We start from the raw sequence: 21,053 nt of genomic DNA, 5'->3' as shown, positions 1-21,053 counted from the left end.
CAAAATACATCAATTTTCTCCCAGGCATAAGTTTTGAGGTAATGCATTAAAGTTACTTTTTGAATTAGTGACTAGATTTCGGTGGTCCTTCTAATCACCGGAAAGCATCTTTTATCATTCTTTCCTTTTTATTTCTTGTTCAAATGGATAACAATATTTATTTTGCGGTCTGTTTCAAGTCTTATGACATTGTGAGATCCACTAACACAACAGATTAGTAGTTTGAATGGACTGAAAGGAGAAGAAATTTCATTGCAAGGGTGTCTCTGGACAGAAAAACCTTGGAATGGATCGTGCAGATTCTGAGAGAAGCCTCGAAATTCAGAGGCAATGGAGTTAAAAGGTGGAAAAGAAGAGAGAGTTTTTCAGAAACGTTCTCTACAAGGAATTTTAATAACTTTGGCTGTTATATCAGTATCATCAGTATCTGTGGAAGAAGGAGGGTAGTTCTAATCATTCCAAAAATTTCATTCAATGCAGGATGGAACATAATTACTGACAAGATTGGTAGGTTCATTAACTACTCTAATGACCAAAGCTATGTAAGAGAACGGAGACTGGCAGATAAAGAGATCCCTTATGCAGATGCATTGAGAAATCCAGATGGTCTAACAAAGGAGTAGAAAGAGGGCAGTCTTCAAAGGGGGGAGATGTTATTTACATTAAAGAAGAGTTAAATCTCATTAGAAAAAGGTATTGAGTAGATTCCTGGTTGGTTCATTCTATTCGAACAAGTCAAAAGGGCTGACTCTATCAGACACTAGAAAATGGGCTACTTCTACTTGGCGGCACATTCACAGGATGAATATATTTGACATGGGTGATGGAAAATTCCTCTTCGAATTCGCTTTTAAAATCAGCACCGAACAGGACATGAAGGGGAGATAGCAATGAAAAAACAACATCATTAGTTTCTAATGGTGATCGCCAGTGATAGGGGGTCTGCTCAAGGATCGTCCCAGCACTGTCTAGACGAGGGTTATTGGCTTACCACTGTATTTTTGGTCGACTGAGGTGTTAAAAGCCATAGGTGATCACTGCGGTGGATGGGTAGAGACAGAAGAGGAGACGGAGCACGGGGGGTTATTCTTTTCTCTCGATTTATGTGATATTAAAATTATTATTTTTTTATGTTTTTAAATTGATAATTATTATGATTTATATATTTTATGTCATTTTAATTAATACATATTATTTACTTTGTTCTATTTTATGTCGCATCAGAATTTTATTTATCTTTTAAATATTTTAGATTATTAATTATTGTGGTTTATAGTACCTTTTACATAAATTTCAAATAATGTATGTTACTCTCTCTGTCCCAATTTATATAGCACTAATAAAAATTTCAACAATCATTTAGATTTTGTCTATGCCTTTTAAATTTTTAAGTTGATAATTATTGTGATATATGTTACTTCCTCCGTCCCAATTTAAGTTGCTAATTATTGTGATTTGTACTTTTAACATAAAATTTTGAAATTGCTAATCACTTTAATTTATAATATTTCGCACTTGATTTTTTAATATATAACATATTCCAAAAGAGTAAAAAGGAATTAAAATAAAAAATACAAAAAACAATATAAGTAGACACGTCAATGACCAGCTGTCTGCTTCAAGTAGCTGAAGCAGACAGTGCAACCAAAAGCTGCTCAAGCAAGCAGCATGACTGAAAGCATAAGTATTAATATTTATTTATTTATTTTTCTTCCAATATTTATACTTGCATTTATTATGTGCATGACATTAATGATGGTTGTCATAAATATTTTAATATTTTACTTTATACATAATTTATTTCTTACAAAATTTTATACTACTACACAATAATTGAGTATGAATGTTATAAAGTGATAATTTTACAAAGAGTGTACTACTATTATGCATGTCATTATTGTTATAGAGAACTAAAATATAATATGAAAAAGTCGTATTTGGAAGAAATTAGGCCGTTATAGAGAAATATCATTATAATGAGGGGTCGTTATTGAAAGGTTTGATTGTGTATGGCTTGTATTATTAGTTAAAACAATAGATTGATTTATTCTATTTTAATTGATGAAATGAGACTAAGAAGAAGAAAAAATACTTTTCACTTTTTAATTATTTAAAGAGATTCCTCTTTAAAAAACAAGAAATTTCCTTCAAAAGATAATGTTTCTATTAGAAATATATGTGTTTAAAAAGAAAATGAATAATATATTAATTAGAATAATAATATTTTGGGACTAAACTATTAATGAAGGATATTTTTATTTAATTTTACATGATTTAAGAATTTTTTTTATCTTTTCCTTTTGAAAAAAAAATGGGGGAAGAGAACCAGTGGATCCTATTTTATTTTCTGTTGTTCTCCCCTTTCTCTTGCTTTTGCTGTGATTTTGATTTCAAAAGTTCTATTTTCAAGGTCGTATTTTTTCAATCAATTTCACTAATTTTCTCATCTTGTCTCAATAGCAAGGTAAATTCCCTTTTTCTTTTTGTTACTTCAAATTACTAGAATTTGGTTCTAATGAAGAAGAAGAAATAGAGGACAAAATTATGAATTTTAATTTCGCTATTATTGATTATGATTTTGTTATTAATGTCTATAAAAAGAAAAAATTATATTTTGAATTGAATTTTAGCACCAACTACTGTATTTAGTGGGGTGGGTAAAGGGTTAATGGGCATGGGTAGCTTAGGTAGCAGCCATGTGGATTTTTATTCCACGTAGGACGCTTACTTGTTGAGCCATGTGGCTTATTTTTTTTCCACATTAGATGCCACGTCACGAGGTTAATGGGGCTATTAAGTTGGAGGGTATGTGTGGTCTTTTATGTTAAGAGCAAGGGTATTTTTGAGTCAAAATTGAAACGGAGGGTATATTTGTTCTATTTTGAATAGCTTGAGGGTAGTTTTGGCCCTTTTTAGGATATTGAGATTTCATGGTCGTCCTGGTTTAGCTGCAGCCTATGGTTTGAAGTTTTCAACTTTTTTCCCATAACGTATGGAACAGCTTTATCTGTTCTTAGATCTTGTGAATTACTAGCTATAGAAAGAGGGCTAAATTGTCTGAAGCATGTGAAACTACTAATGAAGCAAAAGAATAAAATTTTCATGGCCATGTGAGATAATGCTTTGGGGATCTTTCTGCAAACTAAGTTTCTTTTATTTTACTTTATTCAAGGAGGAGCTGCAAATACTAACAAGGGATTTAACTTCTGTAGATTCATGGGGTGGTCCCATCAGGAAATGAAGAAGGCATATTACTAGTTAACTTTTCGTCTTCATCTTTTTGGTGTTTGTATCGATTTGCTTGTTGATATTGCTATACTTTTCTTGTTATACCTATTCTTTAATGTTTCAATTTTGTGATTAGAACATATTAGATCTAATCTGTAGAATTAATTGTTTGATAGGAATGTGCAAGTTGAGTATGTAACTAACTATGAGAGTTATGTTTTTCCGGTTGAAACAAATGAACTAAATGCAGAACAAAGGTTGATGTTGCAGGAAACTTCATTCTCTAATTTCACGTGATTACACATTGTTATATGCGGAATGACATGGGTAAAAAGTGTGAATGACATAATAAGCATAATTGGATCTATTTGACCAGCCTTAACGTGGCTTTGTTATTTGCCGGTGTTTTCTCCCTTTGTGCTTTCTCGTCTCTTTTCTTGTTCTCAGAAATTTTGAGTACTTTGAGTTACCATGTCCGCCATGCTGCTTGTTGTCTTCTTTCTGCTGTTTGATGGCATCAACAGAACCATTATTGAAATGACCACTGCCTCTTTGGTTTCTAGGTCGATATTGGGACCATAACTTTGCTTCACTCTGACTAAAATCAACTCGTATCCTTTGATTATCAATTTGCATATTATCCATCTTAAAATATGCTTGCTCACAGGACTCCTAGTCCTCGAAGGCAATGAAAGCATAACAGTGACTAGCCCCAGTCTTGTGATCTCTGATTATTTCAGCAGATGTCACAGTTCCAAAGCGTGAGAAAATTATATAAAGTGCTTCCTCTTCAGTTGCCGGATTTGATTTACAAACAAAGAGCACATTGTCATGGGGTTTCTTCACGAACACCTAATTCCTCATCCTTTGGCATCCAATCATCCTCTAGTCGAACATCATCATCAATCTCATCTTTCGGCTTTCTTTCAGGTGAAGCATCTGGAATCAAGTTGTCTGACTGGGAAGGATCATCGAAAGGATCATACAATATGTAAGTGTGTTTGATTCGGATATTTTGATAAGGCTTGCCCTTGTCATCCACATAAGCTTCGTTGATCCTATTCAATTGTCAAATCCTTCTGCAATCTCTCCAAAAACAGTATGCTCCTCATCAAGGGAGTCGAGATCATCATGTAACGTGATATAGAACTGAGAAGCATTTAGATTCTTCTCACCAGTACCAGCGCTAGACATTGCTACAGTTCCCCTCTTTGAATGCTTCAAGTCAGAATGAATCTCATCACTGAAAAAAGGAGCCTGATCACCGTATAAAAATTTGTATATCGAATCCCCTCCGGATCCTGTTCCGGTTGGATCTCCCGTCTGCATAGTGAAATCCTTCCGAACTGTGTGAAAGAGACAATTATGGTAATACTTTATCTTGCATAATTTCAGAAAGTTTTTGCACGTCAAAGGACAGTGGTCGGTGAACAAATCCACTACTATGTCGCCCAAACTTGTCACGATCATCACCGACATAGTGGAATGACAATGGATTTTCCGGCGGTGAGAAGGGGGTGGAATGAGGACTGATTTTCCGGTGAGTAGGGAGGAAAGAGGGTTTTGTGAGGGATGAGTAGAGAGGGCTTGAATAGCGGCTGGCTGTATTTATAAGAAAGAAAAAAAGTAACGCGGTGAATAGTTAAACTGTCTATTCCTACTAGGATTAGGAATAAGGCATGACAAAACTGTTTACACACTTAAATTATGCAAGGGTTTTCTTATGGAAAATTTTTAGAAATAGCTAATATTTATAGACAATAATGAAACTTCATAGCTAAAGTTTGCCTTGGCCAAATTTCTTATATAGTTTTTAGATTTTTGTATGATTTTTAAATATTTTAAGTTGTTAATTATTATAATTTTAAAATACTTTTACATAATTTTTAGATAATATATGCTATTCTTTCTGTTTATGTTCCATCTGTCCCAATTTATGTGACATTAATAGATATTGGAGAGTTAATTAAAGTTTTATATATCATTTTATTGTGATTTATAATACTTCTTATGTTATTTTCAAATAATACATGTTACTTTCTATGTCCCAATTTATGGAGGTGGTGGATGGATCATACCATTCGATCCGTTTTTTATTGACTTGAAAATCAAAATGGGAGCAGATTTGAAAAAAAGGTCTTAGAGTGTCTAGTATTGGGCTAGGAGGGTGTTGGTCTCTTAACACCTTTTTTCTTCTCATCGAAGTTATTTTACTAGACTTGCTAGGATAAGGAAGAAGGGGGAATAAACACACTTGGAGAGCGCAATACAACATAGAGTTGTTGATGAATCGCTCCCGAAAAGGAATCTACCGATTCTCTCCCAATTTTTTTATTATATCTTTCAAATATTTTAAGCTGTTAATTACTGTACTTACAATCAATTTTATGTAATTTTTAAATATATAATAAATTTTAAAATAAGTAAATTAAAATGAAAATAAATATCAAAAAAGGCTTGATCGGCAAACCCAAGCTGCTTGTCAAGCCTCTTGTAGATAGTAGTAATAGTAAAATATTACTATAAAAATATTAGACGAATACTAGTACCAAAGAGCAAGGATAACAAAAAATAATAATACTGTAATAGAATATTGAGACTAACCGACATTGATAATTTTTTTTATGTCTATCGCGATCAACAGGCCAAAAAACAAGTAATTAATTCTCCCTAAGCTTATTTTAATTTTATTGCTCAATGCTTAACCCTTTCCGATTTCTGAATTCGGAGAATCGAGATTAACACAAAGCAAAGGAGCTTAATCATCTTTTCGTCTCTGCTATTTTTCCCTTCAAGGTCAGAGATTTATCAATCCTTTTACCTCTTATCTTCTCTGCACAGTGTTTTTTTAGATTGACAAGCTGAAAAATACCTCTAAAAGTATTCCAATAGTTGAGTTTTATACATGAATCATCAAGTGTGTTAGTTTTGTAGTTGAACTATCATTAATATTTATCAAAACACATCTCAACTATCACTTGTTCACTTTCCCGTGAAATATAAAGTGGACTATTGGAAATTAAATTGTATTATGATAAATAGTTTGTGATAGTTCACATAAGAAAATTGCACACCTGAGATTTGTATGAAACTCAATAAAATAGAATATATTAAGTGTGTTTTTCACCATTAACTCTCTTTTTTTTATATAGTAAAAGATAAATAATTATGTCGAATGATAGGTTTATTATGGTTATTTCACATTGTAATTTGGTGTTATCATTCATCTAGATGTTTATACTTTATACTATCAGTTGTCGAATTGATTTAGCTTATACTGTCAAAACAATCTCTGTGCTTGGCAAGCCAGACTCTACCTGCTCCTTTGGAAATTTTATTGTAGTCGATTGCACAATTGTAAAGTTGTAATATGTGTATTTTATCCTAATGTTCCTTTTTTAAAAAAAAATGTTTTCACGAATATTTAGCTTAAATTTGTAAATTTCACATGGTTCAGTAGGGGTGGCAAACGTTTCAGTCTTTTTGGTAAACATGGAATTGCTTTTTATCAAAACATGTTGTATGGTCTTGTTGTGTATGTTTTAGGGTGAGCTATATTACTTGTTAATTGTAACAATTTTTAAAACCTGTATTTGCTTTATTGAACTAGTGTGAGCGATCATCGTTTAGACTGAACCTCTTGTCCTCTTTCGTGATTCACTGTAAAAAGTGTACGTCTGGTTATTTAATCAACCTACAGAGTAGATTGAGTATGTGTTGTGTATTTTCAATGGTCTTCAGTCTGCTCGTCCCCCATGCCTTTAAAAGTTTCTACTTGATAAGAAAGAAACACCTTTCGAATTTTAAAGGTGATAAGGAGATCCATTACGTGTTTTCCATACTCGTCTTGCAGCCATGCCGCAACAGGAGGTCAAAATTAAATGTGTCTTTATTTAAATGGATGTTGTGCGATATTTCAATGTTAAGATGCTTTTGGATTATATGTAGATTGGTACCATATTTAATTCTGAAATATAGTTAATTTGCCAGTTCCATATTCCGGAGTGGCCTTTGTGGTGGACTAGATGAGAGAGGCAAGGCTGAAATAGTTTGAACATATGAAGAGGAGATGTGCAGATGTCCGGGTGAGAGGTTGGGAAAGGTAGGTTTAAAGATGGATAGAGATAAGCCAAAGAAGTATTGAAAAAAGTGATTAGACAGGACATAGTGCAGCTATAACTTACCAGGACATGACCAATAGACAGAAAGATATGAAAGTCACAAATTAGGGTACAAGGTAGTTGAGTGTTGGCTCGCTCTCTTGCAGGGTAGCTTGGTGGGCAGATAGTATTAACATTATTCTCGTAGTTTCTTGTGCTTCGTTTGTCGCATTATTTTGCTTTGTATGGTATGTTACGCTTTCTTTATTACTTGCTATGTCTTGTTTTACCTATGTCTTTTTCAAACTGCCTTATTATGTGTTACTTGAGCCGAGGGTCTTCCGGAAATAATCTTTCTATCTCTGCGAGGTAGGGATGAGGTCTGCATACACTCTTTCCTCTCCAAACACCACCTATGGATATACACTGAATATGTTGTTGCTATTGTTATAGTTAACATTCATGATTTTGTGTTTTAGATCATTTAGTTGGGATGTAACATATCCGATCAACTAGGAGATGATGCTGATTACGTGGCAGATGAATTTGAAATTGAAGAACTAGATGATTTATTGATGAGTTCGAAGGCATAGACTTCGATGGCTTTGATTCAGATGCAGATGAGCTGCAAGGCATAGACTTAGGTGGCTTTGATTCAGATATAGATGAATTGCAAGGCATAGATTTAGGTGGCTTTGATTTGGATGTAGATGAGTTGCAAGGCAGAGACTTGGGTGGCTTTGATTCGGATGTGGATGAGAATGACGACATGGTATGTTAATTCATTATAAAAATTTAATTGTTGCATTTGTACACGCCTTAGATGTATCCACGTTTTAGTATGAGCTTCAAATGTTTAAACTTTATTGAGTTGTTTCTTCTTCTGCTGGAACAGAATAATAGAACACAAGATACTTCGGCTTCTGAGGCAAGGAGTGCCAAAGACATTCAAGAGATCCCCTGAGAAAGGCTTAGCATAACCAGGGAGAAATATAGGCAAACAAGACTAGAACGGTATAAGAACTATGAAAGTATTCCTCAATCTATTGAGACATCAAAGAAGGTAATGTAGGTTTGTATTTTAATTACTTTTCTAATTGGTTTAGATGAAAAAATGTTGTGCCCAATGTTGATCTGGTGTCATTTTGCCCTTTTGCATGTCGACAGGAATACAAAATCACAAAGAAAGAGGGCTTATACTATGATTTCAGACGTAATTCAAGATCTGTTAAATCAATGATCTTTCACTTTCAGGTAAATCTTAGAGCTTTGTCAGCCTTATATTTTTTTATAGTGTGTGCATGAAACTAGGAGTTTACTTTAGAGAATAAGTTGAACAACATTTTGAAGATAACATTTTTAATGATGGAATAGAGCTAAATGTCTAATTGATCATGTGAACAATAGTGGAACTAAAAATGGACTTGGTCGGAGCATAAGTGCTCGAACTATAATGGAGTCGGCCAATGGATTAATTATGCCTTTATATCTCTGTACTCAAGCGCGTGATATAATGCTATTTGCCGAGAGTAAAGCTGTTCTAAAAAAAAATTTCATTGCATATTCTCTGTCAAGTGCCTTTTATTTGTATATAACAAGAATATTCAGTCTATTCTTTTGCTTTTCTTTTTTCAAATTTTGTGACATAGTTGAGGAATTTGGTCTGGACAACTTCTAAGCTTGATGTGTACCTTATGTCACATTTTTTTTCATTCATTGGTTATCATTGACCTGCGTGAGAACTGAAGTTCTCAATTTATCAGGGCATGTAGCGTCACGCGAGGTATGTATTTTTGTACATCAAATTCGCTTAACATATTTGTAGTCAAACTTAGTTAGGACCTCATTTTCACTCCTTTCGTTGTCTTCTCTATTTAGAAGCATCCTGAAAGCCTTTTCATTCCGGTTAGGGCGGACTATAATGCACAACAACTGGTAAGGATCAAAGTGAAAGAGATAGTAAGGCTGCACGGGGTGGCCCCTTTCTATCATTTCAGATCACGATATGCAGTTTACTTCTAAATTTTGGAAAAAATTACGTGAGGAGCTGGTCACTCAGCTTACTTTCAGCATAACCTTTCATCTACAGATAGATGGACAATTAGAGAGGACAATCCAGGTGCTGGAAGATATGTTGATGGCATGTGTGATCGACTTTGGGAGACATTAGAACAAGTTCTTGCCCTTGTGTGAGTTTTCTTACAATAATAGTTACCACTCCAACGTTAAGATGGCACCAGTCGAAGCTCTCTATGGGAGGGGATGCAGGTCTCTCATAGGATAGTTTGAAGCTGGAGAAGTGGAGTCATTGGGGCTAGACTTAGTAAGGGATGCTTATGATAAGGTAAAGAGCATCCAAGCTAAGCTTCTAGCAGCACAAAGTCGTCAAAAAGAGTATGCTGACCATAAGGTAAGGGATATGGCATTTGAGGCTGGTGAGAAAGTGCTTCTAAAGATGTCTCCCATTAAAGGGGTAATGAGGTTTGGTAAAAAGGACAAATTCAGTTCTCGCTATATTGGTCCTTTTGAAGTTCTTGATTGTGTAGAGCCAGTGGCGTAAAGATTAGCTTTACCACCTAGCTTATCTAGGGTATATCAGTGTTTCATGTGTCAATACTGAAAAAGTACCATGGAGATGGGAATACATCATTAAATGAGAGTCAGTGTTATTAGACAAGGAGCTTCAGTACGAGGAAGAGCCAGTTGCAATCCTTGATCGTAATGTCCGAAAGTTGAGGACTAAAGATATCAACATGGTTAAAGTGAAATGAAAACATCGTTCGGTGGAGGAAGCTACTTGGGAGACTGAGAAGGACATGCGAGACAAGTATCCTCAATTGTTTGTCGAAAAAGGTACTACTCTATCTCTACTTTAGCCCTGTTTTTCCTAGTTGGCCACTCGAGGACGAGTAATGGGTAAATTGATATCTGTTGTAATGACTTGTCCCCGTCGTTATGGATAGGCCAATGGGGAAGAATTTTGGAAAAATTTAGCTTAGGCTAAATTTAGATGAATTCTGAGTCAGGTGAGGTCTAGGGTGACTTTGTGAATAGTGGGGGATCGAATCTCTAATTTGATTAGATAAGATGATAGCCAAGACGATATGGAGCATTTACGTCTTTGTGAAATCACATTCGGGCGAGTAAAATTCTCGAAATTGGATTTGGTATGAAGGGTATAATATAATATGTCTTGGGGAGGGGTTGTGTTGTGAAATAGGGGTTTGGAACTCAAGTTCTGAACTCACTATTTCTATGCAACCCGCTAGAGAGGGAATTTTCCCGTCAGAATGGGGCCGCCAGATTGGGATGGGTCTTGCCAGAGCGGGATAGTCGCAAGTTAAGACGGGAAAAACCCTAGTAATGGTTTTGTTCTGCAAAAACTGTTCTTTAAACATCAGGAGGTGACCCAGGGTGATTTTTATCATTTTTCCACGGATTCCCACGCTTAATGTAAGATTTCTACTCCCTAAACTCATAATTTGATTCCTAAACCCATAGACTTGGATGGATGATCATTGGGAGAGGATTTAAAACTGAAACCAAAGGTGGGAAATAGTTCTAAGGTGGGGTTAGGATCATGGGTTTTGGCCTAAGAGGGGAATTATGTTATAATTCTTGTGAATTAGGCTATTTTATTGATCATTGTGTATATGTGACTTGTTTTAGACCAAAAACTAGCAGAAAGCATTCGAAAAGAGAAAGCTCTTTCATCTTAGAGTAGTTGAAGCTCAAATTCGAGGTAGATGATGGTTTTGTTTCCCATATATGTTTCATGTACTTGTTAAATTGCTTCATGGTATGCATGTGTGTATATGAATAGGAAAGTACATCACCGAATATGTGAAATGATCAATTATTGACCTGTATTGTGATAAACATATTCTTAGTGACATAATGTTGAATACTGTATGTATTTGTGGCTATTTTGTAGGTTGAGATCGAGTGTCACATTCCGACACATATTTGAATCGGGTGTCACGTTCCGACATAAATCTTGGATCGTGTGTCACGTTCCGACGCAAGTTAAGTGTGGCAGGTCCCATGAGAGGACCCTTATGTGAATTTGTATGATATTGAGGTTATTGAACTTTGATCTTGCTGAGTACTGTTTGAGATGAAAATGGTAAAGTCATTCTATATATATGTGCCTATTATGTTGAGTTTACTTGTCCATGATCCGCTTATTGGCTAGTCGCGTGATCCTACCAGTACACTGTTGATTTTGTGTAATGATACTACACTTGCTCTGTCTTTGTTGAGTACAGGGCATATTCATCCGGCTGCGGAGAGACCTCGCTTAGAGGAGTGACACTTGTTCGAATTCAAGGGTGAGTTGTTTTCTTTCAATCTACCGTGGACTCTCTTATTTCTAGTCCTTCTTTCGGGACTTAGATGTTCAGACAATGGTTTATTCATTAAAGATTTTCTGTTGGGAGTAACACTCCCTTTCTAGACTTGTTAGTTTTAGAATTTTGAGTACAATGACTTTCAGTTCCTAGGATATTTTCGCATGTTGAGATTGTTGACTAGATTGTTTTTTGAGTTTATGGGAACTCAATATTTTCTATTCATTTAAACTTGCTTCTGCATCTTTAACTTGTTTATATATCACAAGTGTTGCTACCTTGGGCTGTAAAAATGGTTCTCCCACTAGAGGGTTAGTAGAGGTACCAGTCACTGCGGGTCGGAGTCGTGACAAAGTTTGTTTCAGATTCCTAAATTTGTTGATCTCGTCGTACCAAAACGAGTCTAGTAGAGTCTCATAGAACGATATGGAGACGTCTGTACTTTTCTTCGAGAGGCTATAAGACTTTAGGAAAAGTTTCTCTATTTTTTTTCCTTAGTGCTATAACTTGATTCTAATTGGTATCTAACTTCTTTCATTCTCTTGTTCGCAAATGGTTAATACTCGCTATAATGGTGTTCGGCCCATAGTTCCAGTGAAGACAAAGGAAGAGGCAGTCGTTCGAGGGCGAGGTAGAGGTAGAGACAAGAGAGGGAGAAGCGATAGGGGCAGAGGGAGAGCAGCAATAAATTTCTCCGAAAAAACCATAAAGCTACAAAGCTTTTTCGAAAGAAAAAACCACCAAGGATGCAATAGATTTCTCCGAAAAGATATCTGAAGATGAAGCAATAAAGGTGCATGGGTTGCAGGCGAAAATGGTACTAATAGGGTGTCTACTATGTAATTCCATGATAAAGATGCAGAAACCACAAAGGTGCATAGTTTGTATGAAGGTGGGATTAATGGGGTTCAGTAGTAAGTAGGGTGAAATATTTGCAGGAGTCATAGATATCCAGGGGAGCATGCATGAACGATAAATGACATGCTGGTGTGACCACCAAAAATTTAAATGGCCCAACTTTGGATCATACACCTACATACATGTAAGGTCCAAAATAATGACAATGCACCCACAGCTTGCACTCATATTTGAGAAATTTCCACGGTGACACATAGTAATAGCTCTTCATCAATGCAATTCTTCGCCATCTTCAAAATCATTCCAGTGAAGAAGTGCTCCGAATATCACATTGGACTAATTATATATAGTACAATAATAACGGCATTGACCACACTTATTCCGACACAAAACATATGTACAGGTAAATATCTAAGAAATTGATAACCAAATTTATGTAAAACAGTAAAAACTTCCCACAGGTACATAATTTTTACTTAAAGAAGAAAATTGATTCATATCTAAGTGCCCCTAATAGGTCATGCTTTTGCTGCCATTTCATTCCGGCTAGCCATTCATGAAAGCAAAATGATGTAATGAGATAGTATGACGCAGAATTATGAAGGCAGATGCAAATCCGGGAATGCATACTAATTGCTAAGTTTAATGTAATTAACTTATATTGTTTTAGCTCTATACATGGACAAAAAACATCAAGTTCATGTAGGAAATAGATCTCAACACATTTAAGTTGAACTGCACTGGCTGTAGATCTAACCTATTGTGGATCTCATCCACCATAAAACATTCAATCTACAAATGTGAAATAGACTTTAGCCATACCGTGTGCCTAACCATCTTTTAGGGGAAATCTCTAACATCAAAAAAACTTCGGCCAACATATGTTCCACATTCACTCCTGATTTGATATGAAGTGTCTTTGAACCCAAGTCAAAGGGTGTTTTTGGATATAGCTTCTTGAAATCTAACAAGCCACTGTGCTTCGGAGGAATTGTCACCCTGCTGGACTTGCGGTAGTCCTTTCCCAATCACAAACTTCGTATAATCAATGGGAGGGGCTAAACAAGGTTTGGTTGGTGGGGGAGGAAGCAAGGAAACAAGTACCCTAGCAACCTCATGCATAGTTGGCCTCTCACATGGGAATCTTTTTGTGCACAGCAACGCAAGCTGAAAAGTCTTCCTCACGTGCATTAAATCCATGCATGTAACAGATACCTCAGGATCAACAGCTTCCATCACAGTGTTATCATCCGCTTTTGACAATATCTGTAACACAGATCAAATTACTCCAAGACAAATGTAATAGGAGTTAAAAAGACGAAAGCCATTTGATGGAATTTTGCACATGCGAGAGGAACGTAAGAAAATTTGAGATAAGTTGTTCTTTTCCATCCAGTCTGAAATATATCTTTTACAATAAACAAGATAGAGCAATAAGAGGAGAATAATACCAGCTGATGCAAGTTCAAGTCATTATCAACCGGTTTCTTTCCTGTCAAAAGCTCTAGGAGAACAATGCCAAAGCTGTAGACGTCTGACTTTTCAGTTAACTTGGAAGTCCTGGCATACTCAGGATCAATGTAGCCTATGGTGCCCAACACCAGAGTTGATGCATGAGTTATTGCAGTAGGGATGCATTTTGCAACCCCAAAATCAGAAAGATGAGCCTCAAAATTTTCATCCACCAGAATGTTTGAAGATTTTACATCTCTGTGGATGATTCTTGGGTTGCAATCATGGTGAAGATAAGCAAGACCCTGCGCAGCTCCAACAGCAATTCTCAGACGTGTTTCCCAGTCAAGTTTGACCTTTTTGGATGGCCCTATGACATGTATTCAGTTGATAATTAGCCATTTTCAAATCAATCCAGACTTATAGCATCATTCTCCAACAGGGGGAAAACAGTAATAAACACTAACTAATTAGTCAACACTGTCTAACATGAAGATGCTTCATTAAGGATTAGAAGTAAAAGAGGGTTACTAACCATGAAGTAGATCCCAGAGTGAACCATTCTCCATGTAGTCGTAAAAAAGGAGATTCCCATGAGGGGAAAGTGAATAACCATGCAAGCTAACAAGGTTTCTGTGCCTGATGCTTCCAATTGTCTCCAGTTCAGTCTCAAACTCGCGCAAGCTGTGAGGATGTGTAGTGTAAAGTCGCTTAACGGCAATGGGTCGGGAATCTTTCAAAACACATTTATATACAGTGCTGGAAGCACCATATCCTATTATGAATTTCTCATTGAAGTTCTCAGTAATCCTCATAATGTCATCATATGTATGGATGGCCATATCCATGTGAAGAACCACGAGTTTGGGGGAACCTAGGGAATTAAAGGGAAACAAGAAAAAAGCAAACATAAATAACTAAATGTATTGAAAAAAAACAAAAGAACAAAACAGACATCTAATTCTACCTTGATTGGTCTTAGGCCCCTTCAGAAACTGGTGTGGTTGATTGGACTTATACACAGCCACTATAACCATGGATAAAAGTGCTATGAAACCCAATGCGGTGCAAACAACAGCTGTTCTGGAGAAGAAGGCTGCAAAAGTAACAAGTCATTTTGATGCACATGACTCTAGCATACCAAAAATTTCACTAACCAATGCACAAAAAAGAAGTCATACCATTAGACCTTGGTGCATAGGGGTCACATATTGAACCTTTCCAGTTGCCACAAAGAAATGGATTCCCCAAAAAACTGGTGACCATAATAAGGGGGTCAGTTACTTGTGCTAATGCACATATGTAATGAAGCTTCATTCTATACAGAAAATACCTGTCAGGTGCAAACCGCGAGAAGTTTCGTGAAAGAGGAACAACACCACTGAAATTGTTGTATGAGATATTCCTGATGGAGAATGGCATAAGATTAGTAACTGAAGGAAGAATTAGAATGTATATGATGTAAAGGCAAAGATAGATGAACTCACAAACTAGTTAGGCTGAAACAATTGGTCAATTGGTCAGGGATTGTTCCACTGAGATTGTTAGTTGTCAAAGTACTACATAAAGAAACCAAGCCAATCAAAAGTTCATTAGGATTGTGTGATATTGAAGGAATGGCGGTTAAACACTACAACAATTTACTTGACAAAAACTAAATGTACTTACAGAGTTACCATGGTCTGCAGCTGTCCCAGCTCTTTTGGGATGCCACCAAAGATCTTGTTGCATGACATATCACTGAAAGAATAGAAGTCAGTCTCAGCAGAAGAAAAATCAGTATACTAAAATGTTCACATTTTGAAGGCAGTGCAACCAAAGCTCTCTGCAGAAACTCACATGGTCTGTATACTTTTCAGATTGCCAAATTCTACAGGAATTTGTCCATCAAGATGATTGCTTCTCAGATTCCTACAATGTGTAATGACATTGCGATTATGTTCAAGTCACAATATGATACAAAATCCTTGTACATTTAAATGTTCAATATCTCACAATGTGAGAAGATGCTCCAAATCTCCAATAGAACCAGGGATAGACCCAGAAAATTCGTTGCCAGAGAGATCCCTGAAGAATACAAGTGTTAGTACAAGGAGTCACTTGAACTATAAAATTGACCTCGACAGTAGAACTCACAATGTATCAAGGTTGATGATTCGCCCGAGTTGAGAAGGTATGTGACCTTTAAATTTATTTGATGAAAGATTTCTGCCAGGTATACATCAACAACTATCACCAATGAGTTTATACCATATGAAGGAAATTCAAAATCATTATCAAGGTCACTGGCCAAAACAGAAGAATATAACATACAGATACGTCAGGCTCTCCAGATTCTTAAACCCTGAAGGGATGGATCCATTTAAGTTGTTACCATGAACATTACTGAAAGAAAACATACAAATATGTCAGGACTCAGAATGAATAGAATAGGAAAAGAGAGAGAGAATAGAAAAAAGAAGATGCTCCAAAAGCGGTCGCAACAATCTTACAATTGATTCAATGCTGAGCAAGAGCTGATATTTTCAGGAATTGGTCCCTCCAACTTGTTATTTGCAAGATTCCTGGTAAAGGAAAGCTAAGAACTGGATATTCTAAGAGAAAGTGGAACATGGAATATAAACTACAAGAATAAAAGGCTCACAATTCAAATAACTGGTCCAGTTTGCCAAGTTCAGGGGGAATTTGACCAATTAGCTGATTGTCATTTAATTGCCTGTAAAATAAGATAGCTCAGTGCATGAAGCAACACAAGGTGACCGTATAATGTATGTTAATAAATCCTCATACAAGTAACTAAGTTTAGACATATTTCCCAGCTCTGGTGGTATTGGCCCTGTAAGTTTGTTGCCGTGCAGGTACCTGTTGAATGTACAAGTGAATCAGAAAAACAAGCCACGCGTAGAAAAGTATATGCATTCAAATAGGGGTGAAAACTTACAGCTTCCCAGTGTAGGATAAATTGCCAAAGATTGGAGGAATTGGTCCCACCAACTCATTTTCACTCAAGTCCCTACAGAGGAGACAGACATCATGAAACCTTTTGACTTGCAAGCAGTAACTACTAAAGATTGGAGTTGATTAAAAAAAAAACAATTCATGTAGCAGTATGAATACTCACAGAACAGCAAGAGCTTGCATTAGACCAATCACTTCCGGGATCTTACCGGTTAGGCTATTACCTTGCAAAGACCTGTTAAAAGCACCACAATCTTCATTTACCATTCACAGAAATGAACGCCCAACAGAACAGAAAATGTAGAAATGACAACAGCTAAAATCATTTGAAAGTTTAATTCACTAACAAGGTGGCCACTTGTAAAAATCCAATATTGTAGGGAATTTCTCCAGTTATCTGATTGTATGAGATATCCCTGAACTCAAGAAAAAATAGACTGTTAGAATTGGGCAGCAGTATGAGAAAAACTGTAGTTTAACATAATAAGCGCAAGGAAAGGAAACTGACATTATCTCAAAGCTTGTACAATTCCCAATATTATCTGGAATAGTCCCGCTGAGGTTATTGCCCCGCACATCACTAAAACAAATATGAAACTTTCGAAGTTAGAATAAACTTAAATATAACACTAAGCAGACAATTAAACATTCGGTGTAGCAGAGCACATACAAATACCACAAGCCGGTCAACTGGCACATATCAGGTGACAATGTTCCTGTCAACAAGTTGCCTCTTAAGCCACTGCAAAACAGAAGGTATTAAAAAACATTGTAAATTTCAGAAACAAAAACAAAATACCTTCATACACCAAGAGAATGCACTCACAGATATTGCAGAACTTCATTCCAATAGATCAACCTCGGTATCTCACCAATGAGCTGGTTTCGAGCCAGATCACTTCACCATTCAAATAACATCTGTTAATCATGGCTATTGACTAAATTTTGAGGGAGATAAACTCAAGTCATGGAACTCACAGCGTCTTTAGATTAGGGATTTGGGTTAATGTGGACGGGATTGGACCGGTCAACTGGTTGTTTTTCAAGCTCCTGTACCACGGAGTGTGTTAATTCATCATAACCATATTAACTGGTTATCGTAAAGCATCAATTTAATGTGATTAAATGTCTCACAATAACTCTAGCTGCTTGAGCTTAGAAATTGAGAAAGGTACATCTCCGAAAAGCAAATTATCTGACAAATCACTGCAGAAAATAGCAGAACAACTAGTGTGAGATCTATGACACTTACTGATACAAAAAAAAAGATATCAAAACCATAGGGTAAAAACTGTTTACAGAAAGATCAGTGAAATGCAGTTTCCAATCTCATCTGGGACTTGACCAGTTAATTTATTTCCCTGAAGGTCTCTGTCATTAACATTGATGTATTATATCAGCACAGAAATAACAGTCAATGGACCAAAGGACAGTATAAAAGAGAACATGGACCATACAAAGTTTGCAGATTCTTCAAATCTCCAATGGCTGGTGAAATTTCCCCGCCCAAGTTCAGATTAGATAGATTCCTTCGGCAAACAGAGAAAGCAAATTTAGCTATAATACGTATAAACATCAGCTAAACTGAAAAAGTGCTATACTATGGCTAGGAGGTTATCATAGTCCAGCTACTGCTTTATTCCGGTGTGTCAGCGAGGGCTAGGAGACAAAGATGGAAAACTTACAGGGCAGCAACGGACATGGAGAAATTTCCACACAACACGCCTCTCCATGAGCAAAAATCTTCGTCGTGGACATTATCCCAATCTAGCAACACGTTTGCTATGTTGCTGAACGATGCCTTGATCTCCATCAGTGCCTTGCCTGCGCAAGTATTCAGAACTATTTTCAGTATTTTCACCAAATAGTATTCCGGTGGTAATGCTACACGTTTTTTTTGTTATGAGAGTGAAATAAGAGAGAATGTTGCTGAAGAAACTTAAAATAAAAATGAAACATCGAACAATAAGTTTCGTATTTCTTAGATAGCACACCAAGCACTATATTCTTCTAGAAAAAAAAACAGAGGAGCTAGAAAACAGCTTCAAGGACTGAGAAGAACTAGTTACCTTCTTCGCTGAGAGCTGAAACTATGGGTAAAATAAGCAATATAGCGAACAGTAGTAGTTGTGAGCGGAATTTCATCTTCACGCTCACCTCCATTATCCTTGAGAAACTATAAATAAATGGTGGGAGACAGAAATAGGTGGAATTTAAGGGCAATATGACCGAAGAAGAAGAAGAAGATGAAGTGGTGTAGAGTTTATGATGCAGAGTTAGTACAAGAATGTGTGTTATGTGAATGAGAGAGAAGACGTAGAAGAAGAAGAGCAGGCATTTGGCGTGAAGTGAGAGGGAGTGAATATGAAATGCAAAGTGTGTGTCTGTGTTTTTAATGTCAGCACAGAAACTCCCCATGGTAGTTGCACTCTCCTCTCCTATATAAGTATAAGTATTATTTTAATTTAATAAATTATTTTTATTTACTACGTCTTCTTATAAAAGTTACTTAGGCCGTTTGGCTTGGCTATTAAGCTTTTTTTAGTATTTGACTGATCAATTAAAATAAGCCCCAATAAATAGTTGGTTTATTTTAATAAAATTATTTTAAAATTTTATAAATTGAAAACAGTTTATAAGTCAAAAAAAAAAATTAATCTGCACCTACTTTTTTTTAAACTCATAATAGTTTTCAACTTATAAGTTAAGATGCTTAAAAATAAGTCAATCCAAATAGGCTAGTACTCCGTTTACTTTTATTTGTCTAATATATTAAAATAAATATTTATTTTTAAGAGATAATTTATTATTTACTTTTTTCATATTTTTTTATTATTTATTATTATATTAAAAATGATTTAATAAAATAATTACTTTATTTATTATTTCTTAAAATTATGGCATATCAAGGATAAGTTAAAAAAAAATACCAACATAAATTATGGTGCGTGGTGAAATTATTTTATTCAGAATCACAAGTTTTAAATTTGAGTCCTAAGTATAAAAATATCATGTTATATAATACGCGATTGTATTTAATTGGGGTTCTACGGACTTCAAACATCATATGAAAAAAAAATTAAAAAATTGTAAAAATAGATAGATGAAAAAAAAATTAAGATAATACTTATTTATTTTTATTGTAATGAAACTTATCTTTTATTGGAGTGGTTCATATTAAGCAGTAAACGGCGGTGAAACGACGTTACTGTTTGGATTTTTTTAAAAAAAAAAAGTGGTGTTAGCGGCCGTCACCCCGTACTTCCGTTTCCCAAAGTGCTTCTATTTTTTGACAGCTACGCTTCTGGATTTTCCATCGCTCTTTAACAGCGCGTCACAATGTCTCTCTTGGTTCCCATACAGCGCGTGGGCAAATGGTTTGCTACTTGCTACTAGTGTGAACTTTTTGGTTTGAGAAGAGGGCATAGAGTTTTAAAATACTCAAAATTTACCAAAAGAAGGAAGGGTCACTTTGGAATAAAACAAAAGAGTGGATATGCATGCATGTTAAAACATGTCTATTTAATTTGAGGTGTGATAGTAAATATTTAAATTTGTAAAGTTAAACAAGTTGGCATGCATTTTATATATAACATAATATGCATTCTAACATAATATAACACAAATCAGGTAAAATGTATGTATTTATTTATTTAATATAAATTTAAATGCCTATTTATATTTATTTATAATTTTAAAATATAAATATTAATTAAATTCAAGTTAAATAGCAAATTTATTTATTATGCCGATAAAAACATGGGAGAAACAATTTACAAGAAAGAGATGATGTTTTCATTTTCTCCAAGGAAAGAGAAAAATAGGGAATTGCTTTTTTAGCAAGGAAATTTAAAGGCATTTTTCTTTTTCTAGTGGTGCAAAGATAAACGCACTGATTCTTTATCTTGCGCAATTGTGTTTTTACATGGAACTAGAAAATTAGGAATTTTTTCACCCATGTCATTTTGACTGTGCAGTTTTCCTTCCTTTTTCACTTTACATTAAAAAGATCGTATCGTGCATATATAGCTAGCATGTGAAAATCCGTATGTAAAAATGTATTGTTTGACTCTTCTATGAGTATGACTCCTTTCCCCTACAATAACTA

General features: G+C 35.4%; 1 protein-coding gene, 1 long non-coding RNA gene and 1 pseudogene across 3 annotated transcripts; 1 reads left to right on the top strand and 2 right to left on the bottom strand.

Moving 5' to 3' along the window:
- Positions 1-3,364: 3,364 nt before the first annotated feature.
- LOC129896619 (peptidyl-prolyl cis-trans isomerase CYP59-like) lies at positions 3,365-4,707 on the bottom strand (annotated as a pseudogene).
- A 1,212-nt stretch (positions 4,708-5,919) lies between these two features.
- Positions 5,920-12,805, top strand: LOC129895285 (uncharacterized). Of its 2 annotated transcripts, XR_008767735.1 has the most exons (6): positions 5,920-6,024; positions 7,808-8,100; positions 8,224-8,391; positions 8,496-8,582; positions 11,263-11,454; positions 11,597-12,805. It is a non-coding gene; the product is annotated as an uncharacterized LOC129895285 (long non-coding RNA). The 2 variants fall into 2 exon arrangements; XR_008767734.1 differs by having other exon boundaries at positions 11,263-12,805.
- Positions 12,806-13,150: 345 nt separating this feature from the next.
- Positions 13,151-19,456, bottom strand: LOC129895284 (LRR receptor-like serine/threonine-protein kinase ERL1). The gene is made up of 27 exons (XM_055970977.1): positions 19,015-19,456; positions 18,631-18,769; positions 18,403-18,474; positions 18,245-18,316; positions 18,080-18,151; positions 17,924-17,995; positions 17,772-17,843; positions 17,616-17,687; positions 17,454-17,525; positions 17,293-17,361; positions 17,109-17,180; positions 16,929-17,000; positions 16,778-16,849; positions 16,632-16,703; positions 16,480-16,551; positions 16,301-16,372; positions 16,124-16,195; positions 15,983-16,054; positions 15,827-15,898; positions 15,656-15,727; positions 15,475-15,546; positions 15,321-15,392; positions 15,169-15,242; positions 14,955-15,083; positions 14,523-14,861; positions 13,987-14,357; positions 13,151-13,801 (listed from the first exon to the last, which is right to left on the bottom strand). The coding sequence occupies exons 1-27, from the start codon at positions 19,361-19,363 to the stop codon at positions 13,466-13,468; spliced, it is 3,174 nt and encodes a 1,057-aa protein (XP_055826952.1). The 5' UTR covers positions 19,364-19,456; the 3' UTR covers positions 13,151-13,465.
- Between the last annotated feature and the right edge of the window lie 1,597 nt (positions 19,457-21,053).

Source organism: Solanum dulcamara, chromosome 7 (assembly GCF_947179165.1).
Source record: "Solanum dulcamara chromosome 7, daSolDulc1.2, whole genome shotgun sequence".
In the NCBI taxonomy this organism is placed as follows: Eukaryota; Viridiplantae; Streptophyta; class Magnoliopsida; order Solanales; family Solanaceae; genus Solanum; species Solanum dulcamara.
Note: the sequence above shows the minus strand (reverse complement) of the source record. Positions and strands in the feature narration are given on the sequence as shown.